This window comes from Anolis carolinensis, chromosome 4 (assembly GCF_035594765.1).
Source record: "Anolis carolinensis isolate JA03-04 chromosome 4, rAnoCar3.1.pri, whole genome shotgun sequence".
NCBI classification, from domain to species: Eukaryota; Metazoa; Chordata; class Lepidosauria; order Squamata; family Dactyloidae; genus Anolis; species Anolis carolinensis.
The window spans coordinates 136,243,025-136,259,384 of record NC_085844.1 but is presented as its reverse complement, the minus strand read 5'-3'; the positions used below and the strand labels follow the sequence as shown (position 1 = coordinate 136,259,384).

At 40.2% G+C, this 16,360-nt stretch overlaps 1 protein-coding gene across 3 annotated transcripts in view; it reads left to right on the top strand.

The window, feature by feature from the left end:
* Positions 1–13,611, top strand: part of slc4a9 (solute carrier family 4 member 9) — a 99,305-nt gene extending 85,694 nt beyond the window's left edge. For 2 of the 3 annotated variants that reach the window (XM_062977881.1, XM_062977883.1), the window contains 7 exons: positions 2,491–2,669; positions 2,779–2,851; positions 4,484–4,552; positions 6,142–6,315; positions 7,483–7,638; positions 9,065–9,166; positions 10,531–13,611. In XM_062977881.1, coding sequence (XP_062833951.1) covers positions 2,491–2,669; positions 2,779–2,851; positions 4,484–4,552; positions 6,142–6,315; positions 7,483–7,638; positions 9,065–9,118 — 705 coding nt within the window. In that variant the 3' untranslated portion in view covers positions 9,119–9,166; positions 10,531–13,611. The remainder of the gene's footprint in view (positions 1–2,490; positions 2,670–2,778; positions 2,852–4,483; positions 4,553–6,141; positions 6,316–7,482; positions 7,639–9,064; positions 9,167–10,530) is intronic. The other variant, XM_062977882.1, reaches the window with a different exon arrangement.
* The last annotated feature ends 2,749 nt before the right edge of the window (positions 13,612–16,360 follow it).

The following is a 16,360-nucleotide window of genomic DNA, read 5'->3' as shown; positions in this document are numbered from 1 at the left end:
CTTGGCTAGCATGGCCTGAGTGTTTTCTGGGTGCTATAGTGGGAAAAGTTATGTTTTTTTGCTTCAAAATATTAAGCTAATATTTGGTGTGTGTGTGTGTGTGTGTGTTTGCAAAACGAGCAAGGGAAGGGCAGAAAACTGAGAATTCCTTAATGGATTCTTTCACATTCAGCATCTTTTGGCTACTTTTTAAAGTACAGTAGAGTCTCACTTATCCAAGACTCGCTTATCTAAGGTTCTGGATTATCCAAGGCATTTTTATAGTCAATGTTTTCAATATATCATGATATTTTGGTGCTAAATTCGTAAATACAGTAATTATAACATAACATTACTGCGTATTGAACTACTTTTTGTGTCAAATTTGTTGTATAACGTGATTTTTTCGTGCTTAATTTGTAAAAACATAACCTAATTTGATGTTTAATAGGCTTTTCCTTAATCCCTCCCTATTATCCAAGATATTCGCTTATCCAAGGTTCTGCAGGCCCATTTATCTTGGATAAGTGAGACTCTACTGTAACATTCTTTCCATCATGCTCAAAATAAAATAAAATTCAATAATATAATAATAATATGCTTTATTTATATCCCACTCTATCTCCCTGCAAGGAGATAATCTCTGGGCAATTACAGAACACATATAAGACAAGCATTCAATGCCATTATACAAATTAAGAAGGACAGGCAGTACATAAACAGAGGTATAGGCTTTTTCCATCTTTGGCATCTGGACGCTATACTCAATTAAAATTATCAGAAAGTTCACATTCCAGTGTGTGCAAACAGATTGCCCTTGACTTGTAGGAGCAAGACTAGACAAGTGCAAACTGTAGCATAAGTGTGTAAGATCAGTGGTGTTGCTCCCCTGAAAATCCTACCCACTCCAAGAGCAGTTAGTGTAGTTGTTCTCAACTTGTGGGTGCCCAGATGTTTTGGCATTCAACTCCCAGAAATCCTAACAGCTGGTAAAGTGGCTGGGATTTCTGAGAGTTGTAGGCCAAAATCATCTGGGGACCCACAGGTTGAGAACCACTGAGTTAGTACATTGTCCAACTTCCTGGGGAGTCCAATTCCTTTCCCATCTACTCCTCCCACAGAAGTATGTGCTATTTAAGAAAACTAGCAATAGCGATGAAGCATTCTCTCAGGCTTCCCTGCAGTAGGGGGTTTATCGGTTGTTTTCACCAAATGTTTCATGGTGAAATGTGCTAGAAAACATATTCCATTCTGCACTTTGCAAGATGGAACTGGTTACTCTGGTTGGATTATGTGCCTGGCCTCTCACGTTTGCTCAAGGCCTCTCACGTTTGCTCAAGGTTACCTTGCCAGACTGTAAGGTAACCTCCTTCCTCCTTCTGCTGCCCCAGTGGGAAATGTGTTCAGTTTATTTAATCAGGAAGTCCAATATGGTTGAACAGCAAGACCGATAGAAAACCCAGTCGAAATTATGCATTTTGGAAGCTACCTGTATATACTCTTGTACAAATTAATCTCATATATAAGTTGAGGGCAGGCTTTTGAGGCCAACATTATGTATTTGGCGTTGACCAGTGGATGTCAAGAGTGAAAGCTAGGGGACATGTAACAATCAAATATTTTCCTCTCCTTCTAATAATGCCTAAAGAGAACATACTTGAGGAGAGCTAAAGGAAAGAAGATCTGGTTATTTGAGGTGTTAGTGTGGGGATCGTGATAAATAGCATTGCTGATCTTAATATGTAAAGATAGGGAAAGGAATGTAAATAGCAAAAAAAGAAAAAGGAAAAAAAAAAGAATGAGAATGCAACCTGGTGAAAAAGTGGGGAATGGAGCAAGGAAAGCAACCTGCCTCTATTGGGGGCCCAACATGAAGGCAATGAAGAGCCAGATTTCCCTCACATTCTTTTTTGGCCTGAGCAGAGTTCATCATCAATGTGGGAAACCCATTTTGGGCACTTGTGGTGAAAGCTTTCAGAGAGGAACAGACATTTTCCAGAATTACTACACAGCTTATGAGTTTGTATTATTGCCAAATTAGCGATGTGCACCATTGGCTTCTTTAACTTGGCTAAATCCAGCATTAGTACCTAGAGTTGCCCCATTTAAGCCAATGGGAACTAAGCTAACTGTGTAACTAATATATTCCATTCATTTAACTGGGTCTAAACTAGATAGGACTAGCCTTGCATTTAGGTTACTGATTCCAGAGGAGACGGTCTTGAGTGCCTCAAAGCATCTTTTTAATACTGTACGAATGCTATTGACAATTTTGGACAATAAAAGTGTCCAAAATGTAGTGCAGTTAGAATAGGAGACCTAGGTTTTCTTCCTCAATGAGTCATAAAACTCACAGAGTGACTTTGGACTGGTTTTTCTCTTTCAGTCTGACCTAATTCCCAAGTTTTGTATGAGGAGAAAATGGGGAGGAGTAGACCTGTATATGTATCCTTGAAATGACTGGAGCATGGGTGGAATATAAACGTAACTAACATAGCTGTCCTTTTGCAGAAGGGGGCAGGATTTCACCTGGATTTCTTCTGTGTTTCCCTTTTGATGATCTTTACTTCCATCATGGGCTTGCCTTGGTATGTGTCAGCCACAGTCATCTCTCTGGCCCATATGGACAGCCTTAAGAAAGAGAGCACCACTTGTGCTCCAGGAGAGCAGCCAAAGTTCCTGGGAATCAGGTACTTCTTTTGAGTCACCTAAATACAGATTTAGATAGATTCTTTTGAGTAACCTAAATATAGATATATATATTTTTGGTGATCTATTTTGTCCATCATCTACTTTCAGGGAGCAAAGAGTTACAGGACTGGTGGTCTTCATCCTCACAGGATTGTCAGTATTCTTGGCACCTGTACTCAAGGTAACAAAGGCATTTATTGTTTGTACCCTAGCAATACCACAATTAATATTGGTACTAGCTGATGTCCGGAGAGGTCATGAATCCTTGACAGAAGCCAAATGTAACTCTTTGAGATTAAATCAGGCCCATAGTCATTGTAAACAAATATTAACAAGTTTGTTGTCGAAGGCTTTCATGGCCGGGATCACAGGGTTGTTGTATGTCTTTCGGGCTGTGTGACCATGTTCCAGAAGTATTCTCTCCTGATGTTTCACCCACATCTATGGCAGGTATCCTCAGAGGTATGGATCCTTTGACTGAACAAAGGATCCCCCCAGGCAAGAGACAAAAACCTTTCCAATGCTAATTAGGGTGATTAACTGAAACATTAATGCTGGCTTCCCAGTGAGAAAGGACTCTTGCCACACCCTGGACTCTCCACAGATATATATTTTTTCCTTTCCTAGTTTATCCATACCTCACAACCTCTGAGGATGCCTGCCATAGATGTGGGCGAAACGTCAGGAGAGAATACTTCTGGAACATGGTCACACAGCCTGAAAGACATACAACAACCCTATTAACAAGTTATTTAATAGATAGGCTACTGCTCCATTTCTCTTTACATGTGTCTTCATTTGAAGTTTCAGAAGATATTTTTTGCTCTAAATACTTCCTTGGGATGGTTGAACTTGATGTGTCAGGAATTCTGCACAATATACTTCAGCGAGAACTGGAAAAAAAGAGGAAACAACTTTTGGGCTTGTTTTCTTATTTATTTATTTATTTATTTCCAATGTTTCTATCCTGCCCTTCTCACCCGAAGGGACTCAGGGCGGCGTACAATTGGCAACAATTCGATGCCGACACATCATTAAAACAACAACATATAAAAATGTATTACAACCAGTTAAATACTGTATAAAATATAAAACATAAAACATATGCTTAAAATCCGTTCGTCCAATATCCTCCTACTTTATCCATATAACCGTCTGGGTCGTCTTTATCATTTATTCGTTAAAAGCCTGGGCACATAGCCATGTTTTTAAGGCTTTTCTAAAACTGAAAAGGGTTGGGTCTTGCTGTATATCTCTGGGGAGGGTGTTCCACAGCCGGGGAGCCACCACTGAGAAGGCCCCGTCCCTCGTTCCCACCAGACGCGCTTGTGAGGCAGGCGGGACCGAGAGCAGGGCCTCACCAGATGACCTTAGGGATCTTCCTGGCTCATAGGAGGAGATGCGTTCGGACAAGTAGATTGGGCCAGAACCGTTTAGGGCTTTATAGGTCAAAACCAGCACTTTGAATTGGGCTCGGTAGCATATTGGCAGCCAGTGGAGCTGGCTTAGCAGGGGGGTGGTACGCTCCCTGTATGCCGCCCCAGTTATTAATCTGGCTGCCACCCGTTGTACTAGTTGGAGCTTCCGGGCCGTCTTCAGAGGCAACCGCACGTTTCTTATGCATGAAATGATCAAGAATGCTTGATCTCTCATAGATCCGTTTTTGGAAATGTGTACTTAGCATCATTTGAAAAATGGCTCCTGTTGGCAGGGAAAAGGGATAGACTCTCATCAGTACAATTGCCAGATTTTATTCTTATTAAAGCTCAGTGTAACTGAGTGATGCTTACGCTTTGAATTTGATTTTTCACAGTTTATCCCGATGCCTGTACTATATGGCATTTTTCTCTATATGGGTGTGTCTGCACTTAGCAGTATTCAGGTGAGTGCAAAAAACCAAGAAAAGGCATCTTTTGGATTGTGTGGGAAGGAGATTCTTTGAGTTTTGCTGCTCTCAGTCAGTTGCACTGTGTAAAATGACAGAATGCCAACTCTGGAGGTGTCTGCCCAAGCTTGGGAAACCTTCTAACATAGGTTCTTTTTCAAATTATTGTTTGTTACTGAGGCAAATGAAAAAAAGTATACATGGTGTATTCAAAAGTAAAGGGTGCAGGCAATAATCCATATGAAAAATAAAAGGGAAAGGAAGATTGATGTCTGACTTGACATTTTATTAACTTGGAGGCAGATCTGTAACTGCAGCAGTGAGGAAATCAAGCTCAGCACACAATGAAGGAATAGATTGTAAGCTGTATCTTTGCACTACATTTATCTTTCCCCATAGACACATTAGAATTTTTATAATTTTGCCCTTAAAATGAATGTTTTTGGAGAGTGAAATAATCTAATTTTGCAATATTTCCTATACATTACGTATCTTGGCAAATATTAAACAGCCCAGTGATGTAAACCAGTTCCAGTGCAACCATCCCAGCAATGCATGTGGAAGAGCTGAGACTGATGATCAGTGGTTTACCTAATGAAGCTATTTAATGAACTTTTGGCTCAGTCAAGACCTGAACCAGGAATTTCCCAGCTCATTCTTAGGACTTTATTACATGAGCCTGATAAAGCACATTTACAGTAAAATGAAAGTGCCTTTGGATGGGGATTAATGCATGACGTTGTGTTGCTTCTGTAGTCGCATTGTGTTTGAATTATCTCTTTTAATTGAAGGGAAAGTGCATGAAGTGTTCTTCTGCCACTCTTCCTTGTGTGATAATGTCCTTCCACTTCAGTTCCAATATTGTAAAACAGTGGAAGGTCTCCCAAATTGTGCCATTCTGGTAAAATAGGAAGAAAAAAAGAAAAAAACCACAGTGCATTTGGATTGAATAGGGCAATAAGGAGGAAGCAAGGCTGTATAGAAGAATGATTGTGGGAATTTGCATCAACAAAGTGCCAACATTGTGTAATTGCAACAAATGTGATAATGGTCATTTCAATAACAGTATATTTCCATTTACTTAAACAACACAATTGCGACTAGGCAACAAGTGGACGTGAAGTCCTTGGTCACTAAGTATTTGAAAGGCACAACTGTTTCACATGGAATAATGAACATTTTCAGCAGATCTCTGATTCCCTGATTTTTCTTTCTTTAAAAAAAGTGATGTGGAAGGTACTTGGCCTTAATCCTATTGTTAGTCCCAACCCATTGGGATTTACCCATAAATTGCTCACTAGTCAACAGTTGCTTCAGTGAGACTAAGCCAGTGGTTCTCAGCCTATGGGTCCCCAGGTGTTTTGGCCTACAACTTCCAGAAATCCCAGCCAGTTTACCAGCTGTTAGGATTTCTGGGAGTTGAAGGCCAAAACATCTGGGGACCCACAGGTTGAGAACACTGGACTAAGCCATCAGATCCCAGCCATTGTGATAGTTTGTCCCTCCCTAAGGCAGGACTTTCCACGTGGAGTATTCAGTACCTATAAAAGGGTTTCCTGATTCTAACTTGTTCTCATATATTTTAGTTCACAGACAGACTCCAGCTCCTGCTGATGCCTGCTAAACATCAGCCTGACTTCATTTACCTCCGCCATGTCCCACTACGCCAAGTCCATCTCTTCACCTTCATTCAGATACTTTGTCTAGCGGTCCTATGGATCATTAAGTCAACTGCAGCTGCCATTATTTTTCCAGTAATGGTAAGATTCTTTAGGGAATATTTGTTTATTTGTTTATTTTAAATCCCCTTTTTCTTCTGAATGGGATTCAAAGTGGCCTACAGTATCAATTAAAACAGAGCCATTAAAACAATATGAAGCATGAACATTTTAAAAAGCATTGAATAGTACATTAAATTAAAGCACTATTTTAAAAAGAATTTAATATAAAATGCACAATACATAATGCAATATTAAAACAGCACACCCATCCTGATCAGCCAGGGCTGAAGCCCTGTTTAAAGAAAAGGGCATATGCTTACCGGCAGAAAGACAACAAAGAGGAGATAGATTAAACCTCTCTTCCATGGGAATTCCAGTTCTTGTAGCAACCACCAAGAATGCTCTCTCCCATATCCAAGGTTGGTGGGATGGAGAGAAACCCTTTCCTCAAAGATGTTCAGACTTGGGCATTCTCATAAGGAGAAATATGAGCTTTCAAGTACTCTGTACATAAGCTGTATAGAGCTTTATAGGCTGTAACCAGCACTTTGAATTATCTTTGGAAATGGGCCAATAGCCAGTGAAGATGTTTCAGTAGGAGAGTTATATGCTCCCTATACATTTATAGCATCAACATCTTGAATTACACCTGATGACTCAATGGTAGCCACTAGCCAGTGCAGAATCTAACCGGGCCACTTTCCCCTTGCCCTCTGAGTACCTCCAATATAGCATTCTGCATCGAACACAGTTTTAGATTGTCTGCAAGGGAAGGGGTGCAAAGAATGCATTGCAATAGTCCAATCTGGAACTGATCTGTCTTTAGTTGACTGGCGTCTCTTTTTAGTCTGAATTTATGTGCCAAGATTGGGAGGTTATCAGATCTAGGGCAACAAGGTCTGGCATACAGTGGATTTATATCTCTATGGTGCAGTCTGTTGCTGTGAGTAACTAAAAAGAGGGCAGGGCTGTGCACCCTGCAATAAATATAGTCCTATCCTCATTCCCATTGCCTGTGAAAGGACAGGGCAATTTTTCAGGAAATTTCAGGAGATTTTTTTCCCCACTCTCAAACTGAATTCTTCTCAGTTTTGTCTTTTTTCCTGCCACAAACAGACGTGATTATCCTTTTGGAAAGTACTGTGTAAATAATTGATATTCCTCCTTCTCTTTCTAATTTTGTGTAATTCTGTTTTGGCTTGCTAGCTGCTGGCTCTTGTAGGCATCCGAAAGGTGATGGAATACATCTTCCCCCGACAATACCTGGTTTGGTTAGATGACATTATGCCAGAGAAGGAGAGAAAAGAAGAAGAAGAAAAGCTGAAGAGGAAGCAAGATCAGGATGACAGTGACAGCGAGGATGTGAGCATGATTCTGGGGGACAGAGAAGAGTGGGAAGGGGGCTGCACTGGGTAGAAATGGCTTGCTCTCCCCACCCCCAACCTCAATATGTCCGTGTGAGTTAGAAAAGAGGGAAGAAATGTAACCTGACTGTGTGCAAGGGAGGGCTGGCCTAATCCCCTTGTGGCTGGTTAAGAGCTACTATCTTTCTGAAAAGATTCCTGAGAAGTAGAAATGAGATGTGGCTCATTTGTAGTTCGAGGAATGAAGAGACAGAACCATCTTTCAGCACTTCCATTGGTGAATTAATGCCATTTTCCAGAGGTCTTGGGCTCGATGTTGTGATTTAGGTAGACATGGTGGGCATCAAACTGCAGGAGCTCATCACCTGTCAGAGAAAGATTTTACCTGGCACAATCATGTAATGCTTGGGGATTATTGGAGTGAGACCTTCATTTGTATCTTGTCTTGCATTGCTAGTTCATTCTGCCATCTTCTCATCTTCTATGGTCCCAGGGTTTAGCACCGTATAAATCATTTGGGACGGAAATGAAGAGCTCTTGTCACAGGACTTTGAGACAATCCTTCTGAGATGATAGGCTGGTAGGATTAAGTCACGCTTGTCTAGGATGTGCACACACACAAGCTGATCTGTAACTGCAGGCCAAAACAAATCAGTTTTGTCCCTTAGGAGACTGACTTTTTTTTGTTGATGAGGTTGATCAGTCTGGTCACAGGAAACAATGCCTTTTCACTCCTTGGGTCTAATCAGCAGTCCACTAAAAGCCAACATTACTTTGAGATTCTAGAGTGTCACTGGTCTTATTCTCGACCCAGAATGGTGTAGTGGTCTGAGTGTTGGGACAGAGCTCTAGAAGAGCGAGGTTCAAATTCCTGCTTGGACATGGAAACCCACTGAGTGACCTTTGGAGAGTTATCCTGTCTCTGGCTCAGAGGAAGACAAAGGCAAACCCCTTTTGAATAAATCTTGACAAGAAAACTTTGTGATAGGGTCACTATAAATCAAAAATGACTTGAAGGAACACAAAAACAACAACATGATATGAGGATAGGGAAGACAATCTGAAACATTTATATCTTATCTGAGAAATTGACCCTTGTTCCCGATTGTACATTGTGTCTCCCTATTGATTTGTCCTTTTCGAAGTGACTTTTTAGGGAGAACGGGTGAATGAATCTACACCTGCAAAATAATTCATCCGTATCTTGATCACAATCCTGTTTGAACTGTTCCTAACATTTTGTAGTGAAATCTTTTAGAATTTGTGGCCTTTAACTCATTTTTAAAAATAAAAAACCCGTTTAATCAAGTTTCTATAAATTGTCCTCCTCCCACCACCATTGCCCTTGTGTGGATTGTGTGATGAAGTATGTGCTTTATTTTTAACATTTTATTAACTCCTTTTAATGTTTTTTTCTTTTTTAGTCTGAACTTATGTACCAAGAAAAAGGACCAGAAATCAACATTTCTGTGAACTAGAGGGATTGATGTTCACTGGTGGACCAAGCAAAAATAAATGTCTAATATGTAAGTCTTTCTCTTCTGCCTCACTCCAGCAACTAGGTACTTGTCCCAAGAGGATGTATCTTGTAATGAATACAAAGACTAATCTTTGTTCCTTTTAACATGTCCATGAAACAGAATCCAGAGCAGGGTGAAACATGGAGAAGGCCTCATTTTCCCAGTTCATTCTCTGGTACTAAGTAAAAGGAATGCAGTTGAAATGGAGTTAGAAAACTTCCTTGCGGTGTATTAGAACCCATTTCCTAAAAATGAGAGGGCTACTAGCTGCTGAAAACAAAATTAACCTGCATTCTAGCACTGGCCCTGAGTCTGTACTTTACTTTCTTTTTTATATAAATATGCATTATCTTCCTGAAATATGAAAAATACTGCTCCATTTTGGATAGTAATGTGATTAAGGGAAAACTTCTCATCTAACCATCCTTGGCTCTTGTTGGGCCAGTCTCTAAGAACCTCAAAAGACATGTATCAAATTTGCTTGAGTCTAATGCTCACCTTTTTTGGCAAAATTGTATTGCTGAAATTGAGGTATGCATTAGAATTGTGCACATAAACCCACCTGCGTGACAAGGCCTGGAGGGACCTGGAGTCCAGACAGGGAGGTGAGAGCAGAGGGTGTTCCCAGTAGCAGCCTCAGGGCTCCTTGGTACCCGGGGAAGGAGGAGTTATTCCTGCCATTTAGCTGCAGAGGGGCTGTGTGGCCTTCAGGCCTCTCTGACCAAAGCAGCAGGAAGCATCACCCTCACCACTTCCCTCTGGGCCAGGGCTGAGCCGTGCTTCTGCCTCTCTGGCAGCCCTCGCGGTGTCTCGCCCACACCATTCCTCAAAACACAGTCTTGCGCTGTTCCCAATTGGCCTCACTCGCAAGGCCTTCCAAACCTCGTGAGTGAGGCCAGTTGAATTTGCCAGCCTTAGCCTGGTGGAGGGGTGTGGCTTCCCAAACAGTCTCATTCATGTTGCATACCTCTTTGATCCACTATGCCTCAACCGTTGGGCGCATTACATTTGATGGCACCATATAATAGAGTAAATGCAGTAGTAGTGTCTTCTGTCCTGCCATAAAAGCCCAGGAAAACATAATGGCTACTCTCCCCCCCCCCCCCCCCCATCCTCTTCTATGGATGGATAACTGTTGATAACTTGTCCCAGTGGCTGTCATAGTCTCCTTGAAGCTTGGATGCCTCAAAGCCTCAGGCAGCAAGAGATTCCAAGGGGATGGCCTTGGCCAGATGAAGCTCTGGATGCTTTTTGGTGAAACTTTATTATGAAACAACCCTTCGTTATTACTGGACACTTAGAAGGAATGTGTAGCAAATGATGTTACATTCCATTTGTAACTGGCATTTTTCATATTTTTCTTTCCACAGTAGATTGTACTAGAAGTGCTGGGAAACCTCTGTTTGGAAGGACACCCTTACCCCTTGTACCTACAGCGGCAGCCACTATTGCTGTTACCAGAATGGGGTGTTAAGACATGCAAGTTCTACCTTTGCTCAACTGCAGATACTGCAAAGCAGGTCTAAGGACAGGAACAGAAGACAGAAAGCCCCCATACACATTGCCATCCTGCAGTGGACCGCTATATCATAAACTATGACGGCTGTCACCATCATGAAGGGGCAGAGGACCATCCTTCACTTGCACTGTAACAGAAGCACAAGAAAAGATGGGACCAAACCAGAATGGCCCAATGAGCAGCTTCTCATGTTCAATACTCACCTCCTGCCATCAAAGTTTTCTGGTGCTGCAATAATTCAATTGTTGTAAAGCTCTAAAGTACTTATCTAATTCTGCTAACGATTACTGGGGACTTTTTGAAATTTTGTGTGATGCAGTCTTGCAGTAACTGAAAGAGTATCCAAAACATCAATTCTTGGAACTAAGCTCTGCTTATGTAAGTGGTGCTTCTACATCAGTGTATATCTTTTGATATTCGCGTTGTCTTCTGTGGTCATTTAACATTTTCCTTTGTTGATTCTGTTCCCATCAGTTTTTGTAGGTAATTGGGATCCCATTAGTATTTACAGCTCTATCTATTGGGGGATCTTTGTCTTTTCTACTAGCTGGTCTAGATCATTTATAGGAACAGGCTTTCTTCTTTGGTAAGCACATCTTACCTCTCCTTGCTGTGGTTCACTTCCTTTCTCTCATTTACAAACACGTGGAGCAGGAATTCAAACATGGCCCAGATATTACTACTGGTACACTATTTCTATGCATACCCATTTTATCTGCTTTTATTCAGCACAATCTTGTGATATCTGGATGGGCATTTTTGGGTCCTTTAGATGAGGCTTCCCTCCAGAGATAAAAGTCCTCCCTCTGAAGAGCTTCTGCAGAAACATGCCTAGCCTATATCAGTCCAGTATAGAAAGGAGGAAAAAGGTGTGCAGTGCAGGAATGTGGGGTGCTATCTGAGAGGGGCTTTAGGATGCAAAGAATCCTGGACCATAAACATGTCCTCAAACTGGCTGATAACCAATGCCAACACTGGAGCTATTCTAAGAAATTTGTAAAAAAAAAAAAAAAAAGCGGGGGGGGGGGGGGGAGAGTGAACACATTTGTGGCGAGAAATTCCAACTTTCTTTCACTTTTGAACCTTCAGAGGTCTCCAAGACAAGAGTTATGTAAGCTCTGCCCATATTAAATGGCAAACATCTCTGCACAAATAGGATGTATTTTACCTTTACCTCCTTACAAATTGTTTGATTCATGCTCTTTAATTTACAAAATATGTTACAAGCCCCAAATGCATATCTTTTGTTTACAGTGTGGAGATGAGAGGGGAGAGGAGAATTGTCATCATTGTGTATGAGACGGGGATTAGTTGGAGTGCTTTTCTAATTTTCAGACAGAATGCCAACTGGTTTGCTGTAAGTTATTTCACAGGAAGGAGGCATATTGCATTTAGAAGGCCATCCCTGGCATTTTCTGGAAGATTGATGTATGGTGGGAATGGAAAGCCTAATCAAATGACCTAGCAAAATTAACAGAAGAGGCTCCCACTCCACTACAAAAAGAGCATAGGCAGTCTCTCTCTCTCAGCTTTCTCTCACATGAATTTTGTTGTTTCAGAGGCTCCCCAATAAAAATGCTTTCCAAGTACAAACGTGCAGCCATAGAAAGTCACACATTGCAAATTACTGTGCCATATCTTTAGGAACACTTAAGTACGGAGCCCCGGTAGCGAAGTGTGTTAAAGCACTGAGCTGCTGAACTTGCAGACCGAAAGGTGCCAGGTTCAAATCCCAGGAGCGGAGTGAGCGTCTGCTTTTGCCTCAGCTTCTGCCAACCTAGCAGTTTGAAAACATGCCAATGTGAATAGATCAATAGGTACCGCTCCGGCGGGAAGGTAATGGCGCTCCATGCAGTCATGCCAGCCACATGACCTTGGAGGTGTCTACGGACAACGGCGGCTCTTTGGCTTAGAAATTGAGATGAACACCACCCCCCAGAGTCGGACTCGACTAGACTTAATGTCAAAGGGAAACCTTTACCTTTAAGTACAAGATAAACACAAATTCAGGGGAAAACGTGGATAATCAAACATATATATTCAGATTGCAGCCATGTAAACACACGGTCAATAAAGCCAAGCTTAGTGAAGTCTAGATCCTATATTTAATAAACATAATATGTAATTCAAAGAGTCCAGGCAGAGTCCAAACTCCAAGACCAAAATCCAATTATTTATTAAAAGACCCAGTTTTTCAGCATTTTTCACAACAATTCTGCAATATATTATTGTTTCTGTACTTCTTTAGAAGGCAAAGCTGAAAGAGACTTCAATAAACATAAGCCAAATGTGATTCCCCACCATAAAAACAATTCAGTGCAAAATTGGCCAATCAATATTCCCACCCCTATAAAAAATAATTCTGTTATAATTAATCTTAAGTTCTGGACCAAATGAAGCTATTTTAAAGAAAATGGGTGAGCAGATCTTTAGAAATGCTCTCTACCGGTGTATACATGAAGTACCCAATAGTGGTCAAGCAAGAAATACTGAAGAAAGGCAAAATGAACAGTGTGTAGGCGCAATGGTACAGTATAACTTACCAAATGCATGCTACATATCAATTAAAATGACAGTTTGAAAGAGAAACTAGTTGATTGCTTCCCCTACGATTTAAACGAGCAAAATCATTTTAACTTATGTTATTAAATGGGAAAGAACGAGAATGTGTAGCTGTTTATTTTATATGACCCTGGAGAACCAAAAGGCACACATTGTGGTATCAGGGAACAAAAGTGTCCACAAAATTACAGAAAGACAAGTCCAGTTTGTCGTTTAAGCCCACAGGGGACACACATTTTAATTTATGAATCCCAAATGCCTCACTTCTAATCAAGGTATTTGTTATTTATCTGACTGTTGACATTCCTCTATTACTTAGCTTCTATTAAAAGTTCTCTAGTAATATGCTAAATAAAATATACAAAAAGGCTATTGTTGCTGCATTCATTCATTCATTCTGTACATAGATATTAAACCCCTCTTAGCCAAAGCAGAGTAGTGGTTTGAGCATCATTCAATGACTCTGGAGACCAGGGTTTGAATCTCTACTCAGCCATGGAAACTCACTGGGTAAGCTTGGACAGATTACATTCTCTCAACTTCAGAGGAAGGCCAAGGCAAATCCATTCTAAACAAATCTTGCCAAGAAAATCCCCATGAAAGGATTTTCTTACAGTCACCGTACGTAAAAAAATGACAAGAAACTCAGTGATAAACTGTATACTACATTGAATGTGTACCATACGTCTGAACTTCCCTACTTCCCTAAGATGACAATGCTAAAAATGAGATATATTTTTACATTTTTTAATTAGTGTCATTACAGATGTAAATTTTGTGACTATAGTATAATTTCTGCCCCGTCCTAATTGTTTCACAGAAAAATTGGAATACTGCAATATTTGATGAAATCGTTTACTTTAGGAACATAGCATATTTTATATATAACAATGGCATAATGTTATTAAGTCTGGTACATCAAAATACAGTTTATTCAGTTAATAATTGTACATTGATTTTTACAAAAATGTTTCATTTTGTTAGAAATGAAGTTACAAGGTGCTGAACTGTAAAGAACAGCTTTGGTTTTGCCAGTTTATCAGGAGGAGGCAAAATATTAAGCAGGAAAAAAATCAAAATTAATAAAACAAATAAAATTATTTTGTCTGAAGCAGACACAAAACATTCATTCTCATAAAAAGAAATGAGAAAAGCAATCCCGGTCCTAAATTCAATTGTCTCGATTAGAACAGATTCATTGATGGAATGGCAATTACTTACATGTAGACTGTCCATTCAGCAAGTGATTCAGTATGTCATTTTTCACTGGAATTGACCAATAAGATTCAGAGTTAATACCAAGTACTGCAGTGAATGGATGCAGCATTGTATGCACCTAAGCATCTTCTTTATAAACAAAAGAAATAATTTGTGGATAATAAATATATCTCCAGTAGATGCTTCCTTTAAAAATGGCATAGAAAACATAACTATTCCATAAAATAAATCTAGCTTGAAAGCACACTAAATCTTAAAAACAATCAGAACTCCTGTCATCTAAGCATGCCCATATGAGGAATATATATTATTTCTTTTGTTGTTCTTCAAATTATTGACTTTGGGTGACCCTAAGGCAGTGGGCCCCCAGGTGTTTTGGCCTACAACTCCGTCTTTCGGAAACAGCTAAAAACATGGATGTTTGGACGTGCATTCGATTAAACAAGTCCATTATAATTCTGGTCCTTATCTATATTTGAAATTGCTTGGTCACTTTATAGCTGATTTCCACCTCAGAATTCATCCTTCCCTTTTGTGTGCCTTTCATGTATGTCCTATCTGATATAAACATTTTTACCAGTTTGATTGTTGCACATTCATGTCCTATTGTACTTTTTACTGGCGTGTGATGACTGTTAATTATTTTGTGTTTTTAATGATTTTTTTAAAATCACGATCTGTTTAAATTGTTTTTATTATGATGTTGTTGATGACTCTATGATGTTAAATGTATTGATTGGGCCTGGTCCCCATGTGAGCCGCCCCGAGTCCCTGTTGGGGGAGATGGAGGTGGCATACAAAAATAAAGTTATTATTATTATTATTATTAACTCCCAGAAATCCCAGCCAGTTTACCAGCTGTTAGGATTTCTGGGAGTTCAAGGCCAAAAACATCCGAGGACCCCAGGTTGAGAACCACTGCTCTAAGGCAACGTAACGTGGGATTTTCTCAGCAAAATTTATTCATCAAGGATTTGCTCTTGCCTTGCTCTGAGGCTGAGGGAGTGTGATTTACCCAAGGCCATCCAAAGGGTTTCCATGGTTGGGCAGGGATTCAAACCCTGGTCTCCAGAGTCAAAATCCAACACTGAAACCACTACACGATACTTGCATTTATATTCCACCTTCCTCCAATGAGATCAGTGTCAGATACATGGCTTTTGTTTTTCTCTACTTTCTTAAATACTCTCTTGGATAACTAGACCTGGGAGACAGTGAAGAGCTCAAGATCACCTACTGAGTTTCATGGTTCAGTGTGGACTAAAAAATGGGGTGGGCAACTATGGCTCTTAGGATGTCTCTCTGCTGGCTAAGACAGATGGGTGTTGGAGGACAAAAATACCTGGATGGCTACAGCTGCACATCTATGGACCTGCCAAGTCCCATGTTAAAATCCCAAATCACTAAAACATGCTTTGCTCACTGTAAGCATTGTAGCCGCTTTGATATCTAGTGTTACAGGCTTTTATGGAAATTGGCGTGTCTTGTGCTACTTATGTATCAAATGACTATTTTTAGTAATTTGAAAATAAATGTGCCCTGCCTTCTTTCTAAAGAGAATTTTAATATGTTAACCAGACATATAGCATCTTGGGACACGGTTGGGTTAGATCTTACACTTTGTGAATGTCCTAAAAACCCCTGAACCTTTTAACTGTACATTCAAGGTCCTTGGTTTAGGATGGGAAACTACTAACACTCTTTTATCATCAGGAGGAGCTGATTGCTACACTTGCAACTGCTTGGCAGGCCACATAGGCAAAGAGTCCTAGTCAGAGTCATAGGTGTGACCTACCTGTGACTTTAATGTATAAATGTGTAGAAAAAGAGGCAACTTTATTAAAATATTTCTAAACAGCTCTAAATAAAAACAATCACAATATAATAAGATGCAATGCATG